The 24,738-nt window shown below is 36.9% G+C and overlaps 1 protein-coding gene across 7 annotated transcripts; it reads left to right on the forward strand.

Moving 5' to 3' along the window:
• Positions 1 to 1,380: 1,380 nt before the first annotated feature.
• On the forward strand, positions 1,381 to 24,270 carry LOC103464714 (synaptotagmin-2-like). Of its 7 annotated transcripts, none has more exons than XM_008409004.1 (10): positions 1,381 to 1,575; positions 1,650 to 1,749; positions 14,111 to 14,339; positions 14,419 to 14,579; positions 17,072 to 17,209; positions 17,435 to 17,602; positions 18,244 to 18,411; positions 19,295 to 19,412; positions 19,707 to 19,840; positions 20,928 to 24,270. In XM_008409004.1, the coding sequence occupies exons 3-10, from the start codon at positions 14,135 to 14,137 to the stop codon at positions 21,141 to 21,143; spliced, it is 1,308 nt and encodes a 435-aa protein (XP_008407226.1). In that variant the 5' UTR covers positions 1,381 to 1,575; positions 1,650 to 1,749; positions 14,111 to 14,134; the 3' UTR covers positions 21,144 to 24,270. The 7 variants fall into 7 exon arrangements, with proteins under 7 accessions (XP_008407226.1, XP_008407227.1, XP_008407232.1 ...); XM_008409005.1 differs by having other exon boundaries at positions 1,381 to 1,544; XM_008409010.1 differs by having other exon boundaries at positions 1,381 to 1,749; positions 17,081 to 17,209.
• Positions 24,271 to 24,738: the final 468 nt, after the last annotated feature.

The raw sequence follows: 24,738 nt of genomic DNA on the forward strand, positions 1-24,738 counted from the left end.
ATGCCAATAAAGTTCAACAATAAAATGTATTTCCCTGAATAATTAGATGCAGATTTTAGTTACTCTCAGTTCTATCAGCAATGAGAAGCAACTCCTGAGTGTGTGAAGTTCATATAAAAGCAGCGTCTTTAAATGGCGCCGCCTTCCTGACTCATCCAGGCTTCTGTGATTACTGGTGATGCATCAAACAGCGTCTGGTCACTGCTTCATCAAGGGGAACTCCAAAGGCAATGGAACTGAGTGCCCCTTTTGAAGGGAGCCTGGTTTGCTTTTGTTGCAGAGATCTGGCATCATTCCCAAAACCTCTAATAAGCGTAAGTGGGAAGCTGGCACTCACGTCAGTGTCCAATTGTTGCCTTCCATTAACAAATGTTTCACCTTTAAATCAGCTAGACAGGCTGTCACAACCCAGTTTTCATTTTCTTTACATTTGAATAGTTCAATAGATACGGTGATCCAATGTGCGTGATCCATAATTTGCATTTGTATTAAAATAGTGCAATTAATGCAACACAAGTAACTTGCAGTCCTTTTTTTTTTTTTTTTTTTTTTGTTCCTCTGAAATATAAAGTACCAGGGTGGTGCAGTTCTCTGCATCTTTCCTGAGCAGGAAGTCAGCTTTATTGATTTCAAATTGAATAAGGCTTGCTTAAGTGAATTAAAGATGGTTTCAAACTGAGAAAATTAAATGCTTTGAACAAAAAGAAAACAAAGCAGAACAAATTCTCTGACCCTTTAAAAAAGTGATGTAACAGACAGAAACATTTCAAACACAGAATACCTCAGGGACTTTCAGACTTTGTCAATATATAAAAACAAAAATGTTTCTAATTATTCTGATTTGGCCATCTGCCTTCAATTTTTTTCTACTTTCCCTTCTTCTAAATCATTTATGAGATGCACGTTAAATGCCTATGAACAAGTAAAGGCAAAACTACAGTAGCCATGTGTCCTAGTGGGGCAGCTAAATAAAAAGGATGAAAAAAAACAACAACTTTCCCCTCTGCTGCAGTAAAACCAGTCTGGCATGCAGCTCATCACGCCTCACTGACTCTAAGGTTCTTGCAGATTCATGGCACCCAGCAGCTAGGAGACCTAAACCAAGCTCCCAGAGAACCACCGCAGGCTGCTGGTTACCATCTCCACCTCTCTTTTCATCACCCATCGATTCTCCTGTCTTTGCTCCTCCCTCTTTTTCCTCCTGCATCTAATTCTCAAAGCTCAGCACTCCTCTTCTGTATGTGCTGGAAAGAAGAAAAAAAAGTGATAGTGTATTGAAGGAAAAGAGGAGGAGCACGGTTGTTAGTGCGCCAAAGAAAACCTGCCTCCCTCCCTGCCCGGTTGATGACACAGAGTCTTTTTATTGAGTAGCTCCTCAGCCAATCAGAGAGCAGTGCCGGGAAATACAGCAGTGGAACTCCACTGGTCCTGATGCTGGGGATGATTTCAGTGTTTGAACTATGTTAATCTACGTGAGTGTTTCCCACCCTGTCTTCCTCATTTGAGCTAACATCAGCAGCACTCCGAGCCAAGAGATCTTGTTTGTGAGTGTCTCTTTGGACCACTAGACCCCAGGTGATTGTGGGATTTGTCAGTACCGGGGTTTATTATCACTTTTTTTTTTTTGATGATTTACACTGCGTTTCCAGGGTGGGAGGATCCTAAAAGCTGACTGTTGGGGTTTTTGGTTTATCTTCTGTCAAGCACGTATCCAATCCTGTTTTCTGCTTCCACTACTCTCTCCTTAAGGTAAGCAGCCTCTTTCTCTGTGCACGGCTGCAGCATCTGTTACTGCAGCTTTCCTGCGTGGCAGGTTGTCACAGAGGCACCTAGCCTCATTACACACATCCTGCCTGAATGGGAAAAAAAAAAAAAAAAGCTCTGCAGAGAGAAACACAGAGAATAAATGGTCCAGAGGTAATTAGAGCAGATGGTGTTAACATTGTGCCGGTCCCCTTTAATTTTACTGCAGACGGTCCTGCAGTAATCTGCCAACTTTTAAAGCCTGCCGGTGAGTCCTGCTGACTGGTGCGTAGCCTCGTAGTACTGCAGTATATTGTTACATAATAAAAACAACTGTGGATGAGTAACGGGGCAACATGGGAGGGAACTTGAACGAAAACAAAAGATAAAATACTTCTTAGTGGTTGAATATGTCAAAGATGGGCAAAAAAAAAATGAGACGTTTAAACATTAACCGAATTGAAAGTTGATAAAAACTGTTTAAAATTCATTTTTGTTTGGATATATTTGCTGTGTATCAAGTTTTGAGATGGATGATTTAAGTAATCTTACTATTACAAGCAGGAAAAGGGGAGGCGAAGCCAAATTTGCTGAGGTAGCAAATGTCGTCAGTCTGCTGAGCTTTCTTAAAGCTCAAATAAATCTCAGTGGTTCTGTTAAACTGTTTCTCTGCAGCCCAGCCCTTTATCTAAACAAAATTAGAAAAAAAGATTTTATTCCATAACTATATATACCAGCAAGAAAACAGTGTTAGTATTAGTTAGTGCTTGATTATTCAACGATACACCCCCTAACAGAGAATCATTCTGTAGCAATGCAGACAAAGATATTATTTTGTCTCCTCACCTACACATGTGATAATCTCAAATGGATACAGCATCCTTTGTTTCTTTAATTTCTAATTCATTTATTTAAAACAAATGAATTATAAATTCTTTAGAAAAGATCCATGGTTGAGCATTATTTTCAGCAGTAATCAGTTGACGCAGTGTTTTCTCCATGCTGGGACAATCCATTATGGGTGTTCCAATAAGAACTTCTTTTTGGTTTCAGCTCAGGTTAAGGAAGTCGAGGAAACTCCAAAGTGTCTTTGTTCACACAAATAGACCAGTTGATGAATTTAAGGGCTTTTTCAGATGCCTGACAAGGTCAAAAACGCTACCTTCAGATTTCAAGCTACTGATGGTAAATGAAGGCAGCAAATCATTATGGACTAAATTTAATAACTTTACCTCGATGTACTCACTAACACAATGGCTGTCAAAAGTCACCCCAGATTTAATCAACTACACCAATAAATCTCAGTGTATTTTATTGGGACTTTATGTGACAAAACCAACACAAAGTAGCATGCAATTATAATGTAAAAAAGAATGCATGAATGAATGAATATTTTGTTAAAAATGTTTAAAGTGTATTGGGCATTCATTTCTACTGTATAAAAACAAATTTCAGATGGTACAAGAAATCTTTATCAGCTTTGGTAGAGAATGAGATGTGTTGTATCCCCACAGCATAATGCTGCCAACACAATGATTCAGCAAAGAGGTTCTTGGCCACATATTGCAAATTGCATGTTGGCAAAACAATTCAGTTGGAGAACCTGTCAAAAGATTCTTCTACCAGGATTGTGGGAGTTTTGGAGCTTTTAAATTCTACGTGACCTGTCTGGTCATTTCCTTTGTCATATATTTACTCACATACACAGTTAATAAGATCAGAAACTGCAGAGCTTTATAATATATATATTATAATATATATATTATGCAGAGCTTTATAATATATATAAAGCTCTGCATATATATATATTACCATTGAACAAATATGTTTGGTTCTTGTTGTTTACATATATTTGTTGGAAACAATTGCAAAATACATACAATAATAAGAAACTAGATTTATAAAACAATGGTAAAATGAAACAAGTCATGGCTTCAGTTTTCACAATAATGTTTAATAATGGTTATACTTATAAGACACAACTACTTTAAGCATCTTCTCAAAGATGCATTTAAAACATTGGGTAAAGGTGGTAATTGATTGTTTTCAAAATAAACCTTGTATGAGACTAAACGTAAAATACTAAATCACATTTAAGATCATGTTGTGTTGCTAAGCTAGCATTTGTCACCACACTGGGCGGAGATTAGTCATGCAGTTTGGCAGGGAGCCTTTGCTTCTGGTCAACCCTGCATTTTTCCCAGTTTGTTTATTTACGTCAGTGACCTACCAAACCCTGCTGGACATTTCCTCAAGCAAAGCATTACCTCAATTGCAGAGCCTGTTATTATCCTTTAAGAGATTTGATGTTCAAATATTACTGCAGTATATTCTTGCAAGCAGCAGCAACATATTACATTTTTTCTTTTATGTACTCAATGGCATTACCAGGTCAGTATATGGGGTTTGCATTGTAAAAGAATGCATTCCTGGTAATGGTCATATTCTTCTTGCAACAAACAATGTAAGGAGTTTATCTGTTTCTCCAGTAACATTCTGGGTTGGTACTTTCAATAAAAACGCCAAAGGGTTCGTTGGAATAGCTGTGCTCATTAATTTTTAAATATCTACTTTTATATCCTCCCTGTAGTGCAGACTGCTGGACAATCCCAGAAAACCCGTGTGCTCTCCCTCATAGGACTATAATTCCTCCAACACAGGCACGCCTACTGAAGTTGTTAAACTTATTTGTTCAATGAAAATGGAATAAAATAAGCAAATAAATCGAAACATCAAAACTTACATTCCAGACATTCTTCCAATAGATCACTGATGTTATGATATTGTTGTTTTGTGTGTCTTATGAGTGGAATGATGGCTGCGGGTTTGTTCATGCTACCAGCTTCACCTGCATGATGCTTTACAGGTGATCTGTCTTACAGAGCTCACACATATCCAATCTAAACCGATGTTTAAGCTGCAAAAGTTTTTTATATATTTTGCCTCTGTATACACACATTTGTGGTTTATCAAACTAAAATGACAAGTGGGTCAAGGTGAGCATTTATCAGAATGGAACCATTGGTTCTCTGGAGGAGCTGCAGAGATCCACAGCTCAGGAGGGAGAGTCATGTCGTGTTTTCATTAAGTGAAAATTGCCCTAATTATCTGAAGAAAAGTCTTTAATACATCCATCTGTGTGGAGCTAATCTATATAAAGTGTGTGCTTCATTCAGCAATAAAGTTCTTAAAATAAGTGGACCTTTAAATAATATTCTAACTTATTGAATGGGTCTGTATGGGCTTTGCCAATGTAGAGGAAAAACTGTAAAACTAGTGTGAAGGTCTGTCTTGTGTGTTAGCTAAAAGCCTTGCAGCAGCATTCTGGGCTAACTGAATAACATCTGTCTTATTCAAAATGATAAAAGGCTGCTATACTTAACACAAGAAAATATCAAATCTTGAACATTCATCTCTAATTCTGTTTTTGATATCAGCGTTTGAAGCTTCAAACTATTCCTGAACTGAAACCAACAGCTTATGATTCATTCTCATGAATGGGACTACAGTACACTGACATGACACAACCAAAAACATCACATCTTTGGAGGTTTGGTTTGACTGACAAGGTCAAACACACCAAAGAGTTACTTGATATAAGCTATTCAGTTTTGAGGAGCAATAATTAGGGTTTCAGTCTTACTAAGGCTCCTCTACAAGAAGTTGTCACAGAGTCTCTGATCTTACTAAAAATGTTTAGTTTAGTTGGATTAAAAGAACAGCTGAATGTCATTCAGTTATGTTCCTATGTTGTCATGATGTCATGTTTTTCCACAAAAGAAATTAGTTACTTTTTAAGGAAGCTTTATCATAGAAGGAAACTTGGAGATATGTCTGTAAATTTTAAGTTGAGCCGATCCAAAAATGTATCATGCTTAATAGAACAGGCCTGTTAAAGGTGAAGCATTGTGCAGTTCTACAATACAGCGGCCAGTAGCAGGACAAACCTTTTTAAACACACAACAGACATAATTTAGGACTGGAAGATTATTTTATTTTGCAGGAAGTAAAGATGAGATGTTAGATTGAGTCACTGATTCAAACATCTTCAGAGACTTGAGAGGGTGGAGAGCCAGAAACAAAGTTATGACAGATTGATGGACAAATGCGTCTTATGACATTATTGACCTCTGTCAAGAAAAAAAAGGAGAAAGTCAATACTATCATCTGTAAATGACTCTTCAGCCTATTCTAAAGAACGTTTTGCATTTGAAGATTTCTTGTGCTCCTTGATGGTCCATAGACTGTAGAGTGAAAACTGTCCTCAGACACAAACAGCTGAAATAAATATGGACATCGATTTATCGACATTCTCATTATACAGTCTTGCACATTTTGTACAAAGGTCAGATGGTTTTGAGCCTATACATTGACTACCTAAGAAACAAAGAAGTCAATAAATGTTTTACAAATGCAGATGGATGCCTGCAGAATTGATGGAGTTGGTCTTTGTGTTCTTGTTCAAGTGAAATCAGTAGAGCTCGTTACTCTGAGGGCTTAGAGTGGAGGAGATTTCTGTTTATGACTGGTGCTAGAGAAGCATTGTCAATACCTGTGGCTCTGGTGATGAATCCTCTCTGAACTTAATTCACTATGTGTGCAGCACAATCAAAGAGTCATAAAATTTTGATCAAGTCTGAGCTTTTTGTGGTCATCTGGGGGAAGGTAAACATGCCAGGAGGACAGATAATTAAAATGCAGCAGCAGAGTCTATAACATGGAAAAGATACAATAGCACAGGGAGAAAAGTACACAACAATGGAAAACATTAAGTAGTCATGATGAAGAATAAGTTTTTCTTGGATCTGGAATTTAAAACATATGAATCTCAAAATAGTAAAATTACCAATATCAATAATGCAAGGATGCAATTTTCTGATGTTAGGATGCTTACTGTTGTTGAGTCTTTCCACAACAGACAAAATGTTTGTAGATGCTGCAACTATCTACATGTTTTCAAAAACAACAACTAAATAGAAAGTTGTACCTGTGTAAAAAAAAAAAAAAAACAGTTGTTGATCAAATGGATGAGCTGGAAACAGAGGTTACTTTTCAACCTCATACACTGACTGCAAATACATTTCTGCTTGAATTTCAACTTCATATATTTAAGATATTTTTCAACCTCGCTGTGCTTGAATAGAAACTGTTTAACCTCAACAATACTTCAAGGGAAAAGATCAATATTTCTTAACAGATCAATTCAGAGTGCTTCAGGGACAAATTCATATCCTTGAGTACTAGATTGAATCTTACCAATCAGTGGTTTAGTTGGGTTGTGAATGTACATTTTTGCATGGGCTTTTTAAAATATGATTGTATAAAACATCTCAGAAGCATATGCCAAATTCTGAATCAATGACTAAAGGAGGTGTTATTTTTCTAATTTTTAGCTGGTTTGGTTGGTTGCTGTGCCAAGAAATAATCAGGAGTAACTGTTCTATTTAGTTTGAGCTTGTTTGAATTCTGAATAAGAGCTACAACTAGCAACATGTTAGATTTCAGCTCATAAGAACTACATTGTCCATAGCTGCTGCTTGGTTTTAATTGTTGCTGAAGTGTGTGCATGTTTAAGTCGTGTGTGTGTTGACCTAGAGTATCTAGCCAGTGCACCACATCCTCACAGTACCAGTGGTCAGGACATAACGGTTTTTCCATTTCACCAAGAAGTCAGAATATCTAAGATAATTTGTGTGTAAGAAAAACACACAAAATCAATTTTTAAAAAGGAAAAAGTCAAATTATTTCCATTATTAATTAATTTAATTTATTGGGGCAGCACCTGTAAATCAGGGGGAAAAATCATAATGATCTTAAAAGGCTTTTGGTTTGTGTTAGTGAATCTGTACACCTGTAACAGATAAATGTAAATATTTAATGATAATTACATTTATCTTCCTTTCTGCTCATTTTCTCCTATTTTTTGTTTTGTTTGTGAAAGAATATTTTATTATCCAAGGCCTTTTATTAATAGTTTTTCATGGATTATGAAACACATTATGCATGAATAAGCTGCTTCTGAATGTTTCACGAATACATTCAGTAGTGATTATGTAGCTTGCTGGAATAGCAAACTTTAAAAAAATCAAGCTTTGTCAACATAGCTATGAATCCCATTGAAAAAAAGTCAAAAAGCAAACAACAAAAATCACACATATAGTTCGTTTCATAACAGCGCCTAAAGTGTATACAAAACGATCGAGTTAAATTCTGAAAGAGATTTATATAAAGCCAACTATAACCATGTGATGCTTCCTATTTACTACTGCAGTGATGACTGACCAGTGAATGGATGCTGATTTAGTCATGTGTGAAAGTGCGTGTGGGTTATGTGATGAAAATAAGACTATCTGACGGTAAAATCTAGACAGAAATAAACAAAATGACAAAAGAACACAAAGAAATTAGACTTGAATTTGGGAGTTTGAGGGACTGACTTTTGGAAAACCTGCCTTGCAGCTTTCTATTTCTCCGATACTCCCCTGCATTGCAGCACTCCCTGCAGGAGCTGTGAGAGGTGCAGTATTTTCCACATGCCTTTCTGCTGCCTCAGAGGAGACAAGTCTTCTCAGCCCAAACGTCCCTGCACCACTCAACGCAGGTGCTTGCTGGCTGTAGTTTTTGAGCATGTAGTTATGTCTGCTGATTTGCCATGCAGAGCTTGGAGAGCGGCTGTGTGGTAACTGTGAACAGCATCTGATTCTGCTATGATGACAACTCCTGCCCTGTTAGCGCACATTGGGTAGAGGCATAAATGGAACTTGCAACTGAATTATGTAACTTTGTGAAGTCGTGCTGTGTTTCCTGAATAAGATGACTAAATATCTTTTCATTTGGAATCATCCGTTGCATTTCTTGTTGATTCATAACTGAATCTGGCACTACGTGTTTGATGCTCGCTGAAGTACAAAAAGTGAATATTTTAAGTGCTCTAGTCACTTTAAACAATGCTACTAAGTGCGTTTGTAATTCAAAAACAAACCGTGCAGAAAACATAGATGATAAATGTCTTCAACTTTGCTCTTCCCTCCAGAAAAATAAAAAAATAAATCCTGCTCTGTGATGCAGCAGTTTTACTTGAAATTAATGCCCTCTTCTGGCAGGAAGGGAATATTACATCATAACTGAGATGGAACATGCCGCCTTATGCAGGCGTCCACCAGCTGTCAGCTCAGCTTGTGCACACACCGTGGTATTTCCCCAAAGAGAGCAGAGATAGGGAGGTTTTCAGACAAACAGCATAAAAGGATGAACGCTAGAACAGAAAAGGACTTTGTAATGTTTAAAATAACTGCTGTTAAGCCATGACTATAGATGCACATAACCAAAACAGAGCCAGTTTTCTTTGATTAGCTCTGACCCACAGGTGAGGGACTGAGAAATATACATTTCTTTCTTAGTAATTAAGAAATGCATCAGAATGAATTTGGATTTTATTTATTTTTTTAAAGCTGGTACCTCCATCTAATCGTCATCTAATCTATCTAATCCAATCCTCAATCTAATCCAAGATAATCATTCAAAATCAAATCGGCAGACTTAAAAGGAAACATCACGGCAGTATTCCAGGCCAGGGAAAAATAAACATGTGCATCACTGGGCATGATGGATGTTAAACTTTTATTTTTGAGTCTTTTAAACTAACATTTGTACAGTTAGTTTAAAAGACTGTGGGTCACAGATACAGTGGTTCACAAATTGCTTGTTTTATCTGAACATTGCCCGCTCAGTTTAGCTTAAATTGTAATTCCTCTGATTGACTGACTGGAAACTTGCCATTTCTTCCTTTTCATCTGTTTTGCATCATGACACAGAGAGTTAAATCACATTCCTAAGACCAATTGTTACGATACAGTTAATTACATCAGCTTAATGTAATGCCATTACTAGGGCCGGTGTTGCACAGTCTGTAGGCCTTCGGAGTTCGTCAGCGTTCCTGATGGATATTTTGCTTGTTTTCTTCGCTCATTTCTGTAAACTGTAGCCGTGCTCAGATGCCCCTCACCCCAGGGCTTGTGCTTATTGATCTCTTACAACTGCCCTCAAATCCCAGACAAAAGTGGTATGCTGCAATCAGCTGTGTGAGCAGCATCACAAACGAGGCTTGGGGAAAGCAGAGATGGATGGGGAGAAAGAGGTAAAGAGGTTGCGCGCATAAGTACATAGAGGCTAAATAAGAGTAGAAGTGGGGAGGTGTGTGACGGGAGGGAGGAATATGGGGGAGATTGTGAGCATTGGACAGAGTAGGAGGAGGAGGAGGAGGAGGTGTATTGCTGCAGTGGAGAGAAGTGAGAGGAGACTGCAGTCTCTGTTAATGGGAGAGATCAGACTATGTTACCACAGCTCTGAGGAACTGGATCCCAAACACTCATTGAATGGGCCACTTCACAGGGGCAATACCTCATCTAATTGGTGAGTTGTCTTTTGATCAGCACTGTTCACTCGATTTGATTTAATACGGTAGCAACGCATGACATGAATGTAATCAGAATATAGAAAATAGTTTATGTGATTCAAAAGTATTCATGTATGACTGCATCCGCCGTACCTGAGCATTTTTATCAATGACGACGTGGCAGAGCGTTTTCCATTCCTGCACTGAGTGACGCTGACTTGTGGTCACGGACAGTGAAAACATAGGAAGGTATGGAGCAAGTGGTAATGAAACAGAGATAAAAGACTATCCCCAAAACAAATGAAAAAGGTTATAACTTCTTTTGGTGTATGCTTTTTGTAATAAAATTTTAAAAAGCTTCTGATTTAAGTGATAGAAATCAGAAAACGGAGCATCCCCGCACTAGGTCCATAATATCGGTTTTCCTTGCTTGTTTACAAAATGTCAAAGGTGATGTTTTCATGATGGATGTACACTGAAGATACAAGATATGTTCAGAAAGAAGTTGGTTTGGATCTGGAGCTCCATTCACAACCTTGAGACAAAACAGCTTAGTGACAGAACTCTGCATTCATATCATCTCCATGCCCACTGTTTGAGCACTGATTTGTGTTCTGGCCTTAATCCAGGTGGTTATTTGACAGGCTGGTCACCTCAGCTATGGGCAGGTTGTGAGCAATTCTGGGTTGCTGATGGAAACTGTCAGGATTGCTTAGCAACAATGATCTGTGAGCCCAGATCACATGTCCATGCTGTACAGAAGACAAATATGAATTAGACATAGAATCATCCATTGTTGTGAGAGATACTTTACAAAGAAATACACATTTGGGAATGCAACACCTATTGATTCATGGCCAGTGAAGCAATAAAGCGCAAGCAACATCATGATTGTTTTTAGCATACAGATGGTTGACTTTATGTTGTTGATTTGACGTCCTCCGACACCACACTGCTTCTGTCAAAACTCACTAACTTAAATTATGAACTCTGAGAATAGAACAGAAATAAATGTATAATATGAATAACCTTTACTGTCCCTCAGCGGGGAAATTCAGAAAAGTTGTTAGGCAATTTGAATCACAAGCAAGTTAAAGTACTCAATTTCTATATGTCTTAAATGAGAAGAAAACTTTTCTTTGATGTAATGGAAACTATTTCTGGTAGATTCCTAAGGAAGAAAACATTCTTAGATCTTAAATTTTAAACACTCATTCACAGATTCAACCCCATGTGGTCAAATTCTATCACAGTATTCTGTTTTTTTTTCCCATTTGATTACACCTATCCGTCAAGAAATGTCTGTTCATGATCATCATTTTATGTTATCTTCTAAATGTCAATTAAATTTAATGTTTACATTGTTTTTGATTCGTCATTTACACACGTGTTGTTGATTTTCCCTCATGATCATTTAACCTCATGTTTCCACACAGTCAGTTTTGGCATCACGACATTTGCTGGATAAAGTGAAACTGAGATGAAGAACTGCCTCTGCCAGGTGTTTTTTGCAATTCTGCAAGACACCCACTTTCCATCATTGCACAGACATAGACAGTGTATTTAAGCAAGATAATTTCCTTCGTTTGTCAGACAATGTTCTGACCTATGAACTGTGTAGCTCATTGTATTTTCTCCTTGCTGCCAAGCAAGTAAAAAATCTAAAAGAAACTCTCTAACTCTTGTGATTTCTGTCTTGGTTGTTTTTTGTTTTTTTTTTTAACAGACAGATTTTCATAGCACTATCAAATACAGTTACTTTTACGATCAGATAAATTTCAACAACTTCTTTAGGATCATTATTAGAAAACAAAACAACAAATAATGCATTTTCTTTGTGCTTGCTTGAATATGTATTATTTTAAAATTGTTGCAAATTTCCTCTAGGCAGTATAGCTCAAGAATAAATTGTCAGCTATTCTTCACTGCTTGGTTGGGCTTGTGGTGAGCTCGGCAGCTGAAAAGTGGCATCCAGATCATATTGCTCAGACAATCTGCATTATGTATCATCCTGCAGTGAAATAAGGGCATTTCTCAATTGTAGTTAAACGGCCATTTTATTTGTGAATGACCACCAAAAAGAGAAACAACTCCTTAGTTCGCACTAAGTACTTCCTCTTGATTATCTTCGTTACCTCTGGTTTTAATTAAAGAACCACGATTCAGCAAGATACTCTGTTATCTGAAGCTGTATTTTTTTTGCAGTGCAGCTAAACAACGATTCTCAATTAGACAGCAGAACCCTGGCACATTCAGACTCAGCAGCAGGTTTTAATAAAGTATCATTATCACAAATTGGCATGCCCAAAGAGAATTAATAATAATGAAGGCTTACTGGAGGCTGGGAGGAAAGTTGATTTTGTCAGCTGTTAGGTTGTCCCAGTAAGTCCAATCAGATCTAGTTATTTTGCAACATAATTATGTACATTTTTATATTAATTTGTCACAGACTCCTTTCAAGAATAGCCCCACTTTAGTGTGTGCTTCATGAGGCTGCCACCCATCTGTCACCAGCTGGTTAATTCATTGTGGCGTCTTAACAGTTTGAAAGATGTTTAGGGTCAAAATATTATGATATGTTGTTTGACATAAAACTAATCAGAACTGAACAGCTTGCATGCAATAAAACTGATACAGATATTTCCATGTGAAAAAGGCTTCTTATTAAAACTAAACACAAAACTGAATTATACTTTAGTAAAAAAATAAAACCTATACTTTTAACTCAAAGACAACTGTGTTGAATATTTCACTACATAGAAATTAGAAATTGTTGACACCATTAGAGACCTTCAGTCTGGTAGGTCCATCGGTTTAGCATGACAGGAATGTCTTCCCTTTGCTCCTAGTCAGATAATCAAATATACTGCTCAAAAAAATAAAGGGAACACTTCAGTGTTCACTTAAATGTTAAAGTGTTCCCTTTATTTTTTTGAGCAGTGTATTTAGTTTTCAGATCAAGAACATAATAAAGTCAAAACGTCTCTAAATTACGTGGCTTTAAAGAAAAAAATCACATTGTTTCTAAAATTAAGTTTGAATCACAACTAAAAGCAAGATAAGATAAAGTGACCCAAAAAAAACAGAAAAAAGAAAACAGATGAGTTTCAGTCTGCCGTCCATCGGGATGGAGACAATGCTGTTTGACTTACTATCTGAGATTTAAAGCTAATTTATTTGCAAATTTCCATTCTTGTGAATAGTATATCCCTGGGTTTTCAAATCCAGGCCTCCTGTAACTTTTACATGTGTTCCTGGTTGAATACACCTGAATCAATGGCTGGATCATTTTCTCTGCCAAGCTACCCAGAGTTCTGTTAATGACCTCATTATTTGAATCAGGTGTGTTGAAGCAGAAACACGTATAAAAGTTGTTGGACATCAGATCTCAAAGTCTCCATTTCAAGCCCTCTCTGTTATATATTACAGTTATGTGATTGTGCATGCATGCATTGTGATGTATTTTCTAACAAGCATAGATGGAACTGGGATTTTTTTGCAATCGATAATCTTTTAAAATGTAAGCGTCTATGGCATTGTGATTATTTTTTAAATAACATCAGAAGTATTATTTTACATGCTGGAGCTAAGATTAACATTACTGCAGTGTTCAGCAGTGGATAGGACTCACCCTGTGGAACATGAAAGACTAAAGCAGCGAAGGGTGTTAAATGGACTCAATAAATTGAGAAAACAAAATAAAATCAGTGAATTTTTTTGTGACAGTTATCAGGATGGATAAAAAACAATGTGTGCTGCAATTTTTATACTTGACTTATTCCTTATATTTAGACTCATCATAACCTTCCTTTCCAATGCTAATGTTATGATAAAAGACTTTGAAGCTGAAAAGTTGGAACATGTTCAACACAGACAAACACATTTATTTTCCCAAATGTTTGCAAAATGGACCTTTAATCCTTTTGCCACTATGCACTTAAATGATTTCTTTGCTCATTGTATGTGTTTCAGGGACAAAGCCCCTAGTCTTTCACAATGAAGTTCAACTTGTTCAGACAGCCCCAGGCTGTTGCCGCTGCAGAGCCGACAAGTGCCACCACTGTGACAATGGCTCCCTCCCCGGTCTCAGCCTCCACCTCTGCACCGGACACTTCAGGCTCCAACAACACAGAGATCAGCAAGAATGACATGTTTGAGGAGATTAAAAGCAAATTCTTAAATGAAATTGATAAAATCCCACGTAAGTCACACTACAATGGCATAAAAGCATAAAAGTTTACGATCAAATTCTAATTTTGCACCTTTGCTTCTTGAACCAGTTCCTCCATGGGCTTTGATTGCTATCGCTGTGGTGGCAGCATTGCTCGTCCTCACTTGTTGCTTCTGCATAATCAAAAAATGCTGCTGCAAGAAGAAGAAGAACAAGAAAGGAAAGAAGGGCAAGGACGGCTTTAACATGAAGAACATGCAGGGTGGTGAGGTATGACAGATCGAGCTTCCTGCATCCCTGAAAGTCAGGGTAGCATTAAGTTGGGATCTCCCTCCTTTCTTATCCATTTCACTTTATTACGTTTTCTCTTGTAAATTCTGAATTTCATGGCACAGAATACGACTGGCTAACTCCGTTTGATTTTTCACCAGCAGCTCTATTAGGCCAGGCTGTAGAGGACACAAGGAGAGCTCTCGTCCCCTCCGTTTAATTGATGTTGTGTTGTTGTTTTATAATGTGACGTACTCCATTGTGACCTCATGGTGAAAAATGACACACGTTATTTATAGATGGCAAAGAATAGGGGACACCATGTGAGGAAATTTTGTTTGGTTAGCCATAAAAAAAGACAACATAATTCCTTAACTGAAAAAGAGGACAAATGAGCTTATATCACCAGTTCTGTGTGATCCATTGACTTTGATTTAGCAGTCAGATTTAGAGTCCTCATATCAAGTGTGTCATTTCTCCTTCTGACTGTGGTTGTGGTGGTCTTGATCGCCTCTTTCTTTGTTGTGTGTTTGGTGTCTTGTGAGTTGAATCTCTTCCTCTCTCTGCTCTCCTCCTTTTTCTCCGCTTTGTGTCTGTCTTATGTGTGCCTCGTGTTTCTTGACTGTGGTGGACCCCTGCTCTACGGTAGGTGGATAGCTCGTGTTGATACCTTCTGCCTCAAGGGCGGAGGTGGGTTTCATGGAATGAAAGTCGTAGCTTCCTTTGCTGCCGTTGTCTCCCTCTTTTTGTCGTGATAATTCTGTCATGAGAGCCTGAGAATGTAATGATGGGAAAGCTATGATGTCCTCCATAAACCCAGGAGAGGAGAGTCTAACCATCTAACACATTGTTCGTTGGACAATGTAGCTGTAACTCACAAAATGACGTGCAAGTCACCGTTAACACTATTAATCTGTGCATGTGATGAAGGGCATGGTTGGTTGTTTGGGAGACATGGAAATGGTGATGATGAAACTGCATGACAAGCTATTCAAAAAACCTTTGATGCTGAATCTCATAGAGATAGGAGGATGTGAAGACATCTAATGGCCACTTTGACAAGAATGCTTTTAATCAGTCACAAAAATAACTTTGCAGCAAAATATGTTTTTTAGCAGTTTATTGTGATAGAGATTAGGCATTTTTAGCCACATAAGTAATGAGTTAAACAAGAGCTGAAGGTGCTTCAAGCTGGTATATATTCTTGAATCTTGATATAATCCTGCCTTAGAGGATGTTTTTCACTTTTACATTTCTAGAAACCATGAACATGTATAGAGTCCTTATTTTCCATGTTTACAGTGGATTTCAGTCTTTCACTTAAGTTAATATCTTCAGTAACATAGTCTGTTCCAGAGTGTCACCTACAACCATCTCTTTATGGAAGTTATACATGGAGCGTTATGTTGGCAGTTGTTTTGGATGTTTTCTAGTTGACTATTTTGTGTATCTGGAATTATAAAATAACTGATTTGCCAAGCTGCTCTAATCTTTTTTGTTAATCTGATTGTATTGTCCACTTTTACTACAACGGTTAACTAAATGGCTGAAGTTAAAATAAAAAAGATTTTATTCAAAACATTTAACAATATTTTTCACCCCTATTGTAATCTTTCCATTTGTGTGATTTCATTCATCCTAGATGGGATTAAGTCAAGTTACATTTTACTGATAAAATCTGAAAAATCAATTAATTACATTTAATCATTACCATGAGAAAATGTTCTGAAACTTGTGAGCTTCAGAATGAACTAGAATAGCATATCCAGGTTTCTAAACGCATCTGAGTCTCTAAAAGCAGGTTTAACTGTCAGGTAGCACTAATCCAGTCACAATCTATATAAATGTTTGTTATTAAGACAACATGTGTACATGGTTTCTAGAAACTGGCTATGTTTACTTTGGCTGCTATACATCTTTATTAAAGTTTAGCATATGTAATATAAAGCTCAGAATATCTTGTTTGCCTTTATAACATGCACTGGTGATGCTGTTGTAAGCTAGTTCCTTTGGGGTTTATTTAAAAGTGCTTCAGCCTGTTCCTCTGGTAATATCTAAAATTTTACAAACTGGAGAACTCTATTTTTTCCGAGTTGAGTGAAAGGTTGTGGCATTTTTTTCTACCCCCCTTAGTGGAACTAGCATGCAAAACCTCCACTGACTCTGGCTGTCACTGTCCTGCTCAAGCATGTCAAAAGAGTTACCCACTGGACCAAAAACACTGAGAGGATGAGGAGTGAAGGACTTAAAAAAGTAGACACACATTTGTAATCAACAAACTTTTTTTTTTCCACTTTGAGACTATAAGTCCTTTGTTTTGATCGTGAGGACTTGTGCAGGTAAGTCCTAACCAAAACATGTATCTCCCATGTAAAACCTCCTGGAGCTCCAGTGTCTGTGGCATGCTGATGGTTATGGGGAATCCCTGTGTTGCAAGTCTGAGTTTAATAGTATTTCATTCAGTGTTTCATCTTGTCACCTTCACACAACAGAAACAACAGGACGACGATGATGAAGAAGAAGAAGGAGAGACCGGAATGACAGAGGAGGAAAAAGAGGAGGAGGAGAAAGAGCAAGAAAAACTGGGGAAACTCCAGTACTCCATAGATTATGACTTTGAGAACACAAAGGTATGTGGCGGTCACTTCTGAATTCACTATGCAATCTAAGAACGGACACATCGTTTTTTCAGTAGTTTCTAGGTGTTCACATTTAATGAAGATCCAAATTAGGTGAATGATTATATCATAGATTTAGACAGGGTCAATGACATACAAAAATAGTTGAGTTACTACAAAACAGAAGAGAAACAACAGTTCTGTGTTCATCATTTCTCTTCTTCGTGTCATAAACAGCTGACAGTTGGCATCCTTCAAGCAGCAGATCTCATGTCAATGGACTCCGGTGGAACCTCCGACCCTTACGTCAGGGTCCTTCTCTTCCCTGACAAGAAGAAGAAGTTTGACACAAAGGTGCACAAGAAAACTCTGAATCCTGTCTTCAACGAGACATTTGTGTTCAAGGTAAGTTTTCTATGGTTTGATAAGATGCAACAGCAAGAAGACAGTGGCTGAGTTTAGTGAGTTAGTATTTTTATACAGAAGCTGTCTCGCCAAACTGTCCCCTCATTATCAGAACTGTCCTTAGATCCTTGAGCCCGTTTCGGTTTTCTCAGCTGTATTTGCTAACGACCCCCGCAGTGCAGCATTAGGTCATGCTGGCAGCTGAACCAATTTGCAAATCCAAAACGAATAAAAGCACAGCTAGAATCAAAATGCTCACTCTTTCAGGGGCAAAAAACAAAATGACCAGTGGCACAATTTTTGTTTTTCTGTGACAACTTCAGAGAGCCAAAGTAATTCACTTTTTGCACATAAAACTGCTACAGTAAACACATAGACACAGTTTTTTTATTCCTCATATTAATTTGTAACTATTTTGCTGAGAACATTTGAGAATGCCATTACTTATTATGTACTAAATCATTTTGTTATATTTTCATGTGTATTTTCAGTTTTCTTAATTTATTAATTTAGTGACATGACATTTGGTAAAATACACATAGTATGAATTTTGACCACTTTAACATTTATTTCTTGAACTCTACAGAAAAAAAAGGTCCTTTGAACTGCTTTGAAACCTACACTGTTTCTTTTTCACTCAGGCGCCCTATGAGGAACTGGGTGGAAAGATCCTGATGATGTCAGTGTACGACTATGACAGATTTTCCAAACATGACGTCATTGGGGAAGTGAAGATTCCCATGAATACCATTGACCTCGGACGTCCCATTGAAGAATGGCGGGACCTCGAGAGCGCTGACCAAGAGGAGGTGGGTTTCTGGATATTGAATTTTTATAAGAGACTTTTTTTAAACTGTGGCCATGATTGTTATATATTCTGTTTTGAATAATCATCTAAAATGTCAATATATGAAACAGAATGCTTCTGTTAATGCAAGTATTAGGAACAACTCACAAAATGCTGATGCAAATAAAATAATCTTCTCCATTACACCATAAATTGTTTAAATTAGGTCCCATTTGAGTCTATCTGCTTTCAATCTTCTTTATGCAAATATGCTGCAAAAACCTTCTAGTATTACAAAAACAGGTGTACAGTCGGTGGTGAAAGCTTCACGCAGCTTATTTGAATTGATTTGTTAAAGAGTGTGTTTATTTTAGAAAATGATTCGTCTTACAGATTAACCCAACCGTGGGAAATGTTTTTTAATTTAATAGCATGCTGACATATTGTATTTTGTATTAAGTCTTAGCCAGACAACCTACAGTTTTAGAACACTTACATCTTAATAATAGTCTGAACATTCAAATTAAACAAAAACCTAAAGATTAAACTTAAGCTAGAATAGAAGGAACAAAATTAAAGAACAATAAATATACCTTAAAAGTTTGGACAGAGTACAAGTAAAAGAGTTTGCGCTATAAAATAATACAGGAAGTAAATTTCACCAGATAAACTATGGAAAAACGATTAGGGGAAACTAGACTGAATGCAAAAATTTAACTACATAAGTAAAGAGAGAAGTTTGAGCAGGACAGAATATCAGTTCAAACAACAAAAGTCAAAAGAAAATCCAGACAAGATGGGGGAGACAGTTATATTTAAATGAGCTTGTTATAAACTTGCAGTTTGTAGTTTTCTGACGCGTGTGTCTGCTTGTCATTATTCTTTTCTTGTCGGTGGCTGTTCAGCCTGAGAAACTTGGAGACATCTGCATCTCCCTCCGTTACGTCCCCACTGCTGGAAAACTCACCGTCTGCATCCTGGAGGCAAAGAATCTGAAGAAGATGGATGCCTGTGGCTTGTCTGGTAAACCTATTTTTGGATTACTGCAAATTACTGGGAATGATACAGATCGATTAGAGTGATGTTTTTGCAGATGTTTTCCGTCTTTAAATAGGACACGAATGAGTCACAGTGTAAGAGCGCACAGGATCTTGACCTGTGATTATGAGAAATCCTTAACTTTTTTTTTAAGTAGTTCAAACATAATTTTAAATGTATATTAGGTCACAATAAAAATACTCTACGATATTAAAACAATATTTATTTTCAGTAAGGTGGAAATAATAATAATCCTTCATTACCTGATCTGCTGTCCAGATCCCTATGTGAAAATCCAGCTACTGCAGGGAGGAAAGCGTCTTAAGAAAAAGAAGACAACTGTGAAGAAGAACACCTTAAATCCATATTACAATGAATCATTCAGCTTTGAAATCCCACTGGAACAGATGCAGGTACAGTAAAACTCAAATATGATATTCCATTGAGATACATGTTTTAAAATACATAATTCAGTTTCAGTTATGTGTTGGCTTAAAGTGAAATGTTTGCATTTAGTTCTTTTAATCTAGCTTAACTATTGTGTTATTCACAACAGAGTTTCGGAGTTTGTTTTTAAAGTACATCTTTCTTAACTAAAGAGGCAAATAGCTTTTAGAGTATAATGTCCAAAGTGCCAAGCAATTACTTTTGATACACAAGCAATATCATATTTAAAAGTCATAAGTTGGTTAGTAAAGAAAATTGGCATTCAAAAGAACAGTTTTATTTCTAAAAGTTTGACTTTGTTCAGTCCAGGGCAAAGTTTATAGACAATGTCTGTCCCAGGGACAATCTAAATGTATATAAACATTTATAAACTGGGTTATTATGTATTTTCCAAGCACATAGTCCAATTTTATAGGATGATCAAGAAACTATGTTATCTTTAGTTGTTATAAAAGTGCTGTATATGTTAAAAACAACTTAGAAGATATTTGACTTCACATGATAGTCATATCAGTCACCTTGAAATTGGCCTCTGACTCCTCAAGAACTTCCTGCCCTTCCCAAATCTCCCCCTTCAGAACATCGTCATACAAAGCTTCTTCATGTCCTTCCATGATGCCGTTTACAATCTTGGCGGCGCTGTAGCTTGAGAAGCTCAGTAGGTGTGCAGTTCCACCAGGTGTTTGCTAATTGCTGCTGCAGTTTGTCTGGTGGATCAGTGTGGGGCAGGCGCAGGAGAGGGGAGTTCTGTGGGGAAGGAGCTTGGCTGGGGGCTGAAGCACCAAGGCAGATCTTTGGTTAAATAGGCTCTTAGATCAACCCCAAATGGATGCCATAGGAGGTCCGAGCATTTCTCAAATGATGTAATAACATTTTAATGTGATATAAAGCTTAAAAAAAGAGTCAATTTTGCATAATAGTTCCTCTTTATCTAATCTGGAGTACTAGTTTGAGCTACAAAATATGTTGCTAAGAGCCGCTGAGCCTCAATAATAACAGAAGTAAAACTACTGTTAAACACATTTCTTGTTTCTCCCTTCCCTTCATTCTCAGAAAATCTTGGTGGTTATCACAGTGTTTGATTACGACAAGATAGGTAAGAACGATGCCATCGGGAAGATCTTTGTTGGTAGCAAAGCTACCGGCTTGGGTCTTAAGCACTGGTCAGACATGCTGTCTAATCCGCGCCGCCCCATCGCCCAGTGGCACCCATTGCAGCCAGAGGAGGATATTGATGGTCAGCTTGCAGCACTGGCAGCAAAGAAGTAACAAGCCTCATCAACCAGCTATTGCTCTTACTCGGAAAATCATCCCTTCTTTGCATGAATCCTATGACTTATCAAATGACTACTTGTCATAAACCTTGCTCAGCAAAAAAGAAACATCTTAGGATAACGTCGTATACACAGTTAAGTTGATGGAAACTCTTTTCAAGCATCCAATCTCAGTTTGTGGCAAGAAAATAGTGATGAGTTATTGGGTCAGTAGTTCATGAATGATCAGTTTTTGGTCTTTTTTGCTCTAAAGAAGCTGATTTACAGGGTGCTGAAAGTGGGTGAAAAATAATGTTAAAGACAATGCTGGATAAAAGCTTTAGTTTAGTTTATGGAGCATGCTTTACTTACCTCCCCTCTGCTCTGCGCACACATACCTAGTATTGTATGTTGCTTATAAGTGTGCTATGCCCTGCAATAGAAAGTGTGATAGTGTGGAGCAAAGGGCTGGTTTGCATCCATTAGCATTAATAGATTTATTTAGAATGAATCCGGTTGAGGTCACTGAGTACAGCAAATAGTGCTGCAGTTTCTTTTTGCAGTTTTTATGTCAACATTTAATACGCAAGGAATTCCACCACTCTTAGCAAGAATGACAAGAGAATTGACATTTTTTGCTTGTTTGTTTTGCCATGAAGACACATCTATGCATTTAGGATAAACACACAGATGGCAGATCAGATGCAGAATGGGAACATGAGTGTGCCTTCCTGATGAATAAATGTTGAGACATGTATTGTTTATGTCCTAGAGGCTGAGCCTTATTGCAAAGTTTCGAAGGCGCCATCTGAAATAAGGCTTGAGCTGTGCTGACCACATGGGTGTAAAATATTCCTAGAAGAGGTACAGACTACCAGAGAGATTACCACTTATGCTCAAATACATTTGGCTTATTTTCAAATGCTGCTTTTGCAAACTTGTTTTATTTTGTTGTCCTTTATTTTTGTCTTTGGTTGATGTGTTGTACTTTTACCTTCACCCTGTCAAAAGCAAAACTTTTTCATAGAGAAGGGGATTAGAAACGTAAAATGTAGCCTCTTTTTTAAATGAATGTGAATTCGTGTAAAATTCAACTTTGTAGATTATTAACTGCTGCATCATACGGTGCACATGTCCTTGTCCTAAACCAAAAAGAGCTGCAGATTTTAGCATTCATCACGTTTCACAGCAAATTCTGTTAATGGAGATGCTCAGTCAGAATCTTCATTAACAGCTTATCATAGAGAAGCTGAAGTTTGTATTAATCTACAGAGGACTGACCCCCTGCCAAAGTACTTCTTATACTACAATGTGTGTATTAATCATTACAAAAAATAATTTTGAAATTTTAAAACCAGTTAAAACTAATTTTGACATTTTAAAACCAGTTAATTTTAAATAATAAACTATTTTACAACATGAAATTGAATGAATTAGGTCCAATATCCTTGTTTCCTTCCCAGCAGAAAATTTGAAGTTGTGCAACATTGAAAGTGTTCTTCTTCAAACAACTGTCTGATATAAACATTTAGAGAAATTTATTAATGCATCAGCAAAATAGTATATGTTTAGTCTTAGTAGTTTAATGATTTTAATATTAAATTCCAAAAACACAGTAGTTCAGTTAATTTGAACAGTTCCTTTAGAAGAATTTTGTTCTTATATTTGAATAATTTAAATAATGTTGACCAGCAGAGTGCAATTGAGCTCATCCACAGTGCTTCCATCTGCTGAAGAAATTATGCATTACGCCCAGCTGTTAATAGTCTACAGCATGTAATTACAAGATGATGTAAATATTAGCATGTTTTAAAGAGAATCTATAACTATGATGTGTATGTGTGTGTTTGTGTTCAGTGTACTTTTTGATAATAAAGTGGAGCAAAATCAAACGTATGCACTGACTGAAAAGTGTATGTATTTTTTCCTCACTGGGACTGAGTGTATGATTGAATAATCTGATTTAATAGGTTAACAGTGTGTTTGTTTTGTGTAATAATTGTTCAAATTCCCAAAGTTTAAAAATAAGTACTGCATGAATGTGTTTTATTTCCATTGTTTCATGTGTGTTACGATATAATCTGACTGAAAATCAGTTAATGTTCATTTCTAATAGCACTGTGTGTTTGTCACTAAGCAGTAGACTGTATATATTTTAAACCCCTTTACCTCAGTGTACCCCTAAGTATTTCCATTGTTCATTCCTGCCAAATGAAAGTCAGACAGAAAAAACATCTTGTAGCTTCTTATATTCTACCTAACCTTCTGTTTTTGTGTTCGAGTATTGCATAACATTATTCATTTTGTATTCCTAATACAATGTTTGGTTCTGTTAAAGATTGTCACATCATATTGGTCTGGCTGTTCTCTTGCTCAGCATGAGTCTTTTCATCTCAGATACCACTCTCTGAATGAAAAGTCTGTTTTCTAATGGTTTGCAATGAGATGAGATGGTGTTGTTCCACTTTTGCATGCTTTGATTCTGTTCTGTTTTTTTTCAAAATCAACTAGTCTTACTCATTGAGATTTATTTTTTAATAACAATTAGACTATCTCTATTCATCTGAGGAACAAAGAGAATGATAAAATATTAATTTGCAAGTTGCTTCTTTGTGAAGAGACACCTCATTAGAAGCATCTCTAATATGTGTCAACCCTTTTTCCCTTCATTTTATCTTGCATTTCTTAAGACCAAAATTGTGTAATTAGGTCCCATTGCTCAAAATGCAGACAACTGAAATGCAGACAACAAAATCCCATGTCTTCCTGGGCCTCTGAAGCACAGAGCAGACCCAAACTGTGCAAAATCAACATTCACAATGCAATACTGCCAACATTCTTTTCAGATTCAACCATCTTCTGTCAACATAACATCCAACAGACTCATCAAGCATAGACAAGGGGGTCGCTTGTCTCTTTTCACTCTCGTTTTGGTCTACTGTAGAGGAGTATTAATAGATGTGCCTTTTTGTGACATGCATGATTTTGTTTAATTGAAAAGTCATTTTTGCAGCAACAGAAAAACTAAAAGAAACACGTAAAAATGAATCAACTCAAGTAGATAATAAAACTCAAGGAAGAAAGGACATACCTGTGTGTTGTCAAACTGTAATCACAGCAAATAAAAACGTTTTGTGTATCAGCGTCTTGTGTGGTGTGGAGACATATCAAGGGTGCATTTCAACTCATGGTCAATAGGTGACAGTGTTGAATAGTTGATCTTTCATGAACTCAAAGCAGGCAAGCAGCACCTACCGACAAAACAGCCAGTAGATCTTACATTCTTACCATGATGAGGAAATATATGAATAATATATACATACATATTATATATGTATATTCATATATATGCACATATATCATAGAATAGTGATTAATAACAGAAATGCAGATGCAAATCATGTCAGCTGCAATCAAATCCACAATAATGCACCCAAATCAAAGATGATACAAAAAAATATGATTTGTCCATTTCCAGCAGTCCTTTATTTTAAAGAATTGGAATTTAATATAAAATAATAGCCATATGTTAATTTGCACAAATTACTCAGACTCAAAAACATGTGCTTTACATTTATTTTCTATCCATAAGTTTTATCTCTCTAGCTGAT

The sequence above is a fragment of the Poecilia reticulata genome, linkage group LG5 (assembly GCF_000633615.1).
Source record: "Poecilia reticulata strain Guanapo linkage group LG5, Guppy_female_1.0+MT, whole genome shotgun sequence".
Taxonomy (NCBI): domain Eukaryota; kingdom Metazoa; phylum Chordata; class Actinopteri; order Cyprinodontiformes; family Poeciliidae; genus Poecilia; species Poecilia reticulata.

Coding starts and splice junctions, on each gene's coding strand:
- LOC103464714 (XM_008409004.1), top strand. CDS start 14,135: ATGAAGTTCAACTTGTTCAGACAGCCCCAGGCTGTTGCCGCTGCAGAG. Junction 14,340..14,418: donor TGAAATTGATAAAATCCCAC/GTAAGTCACACT, acceptor TTCTTGAACCAG/TTCCTCCATGGGCTTTGATT. Junction 17,603..18,243: donor ACGAGACATTTGTGTTCAAG/GTAAGTTTTCTA, acceptor TTTTTCACTCAG/GCGCCCTATGAGGAACTGGG.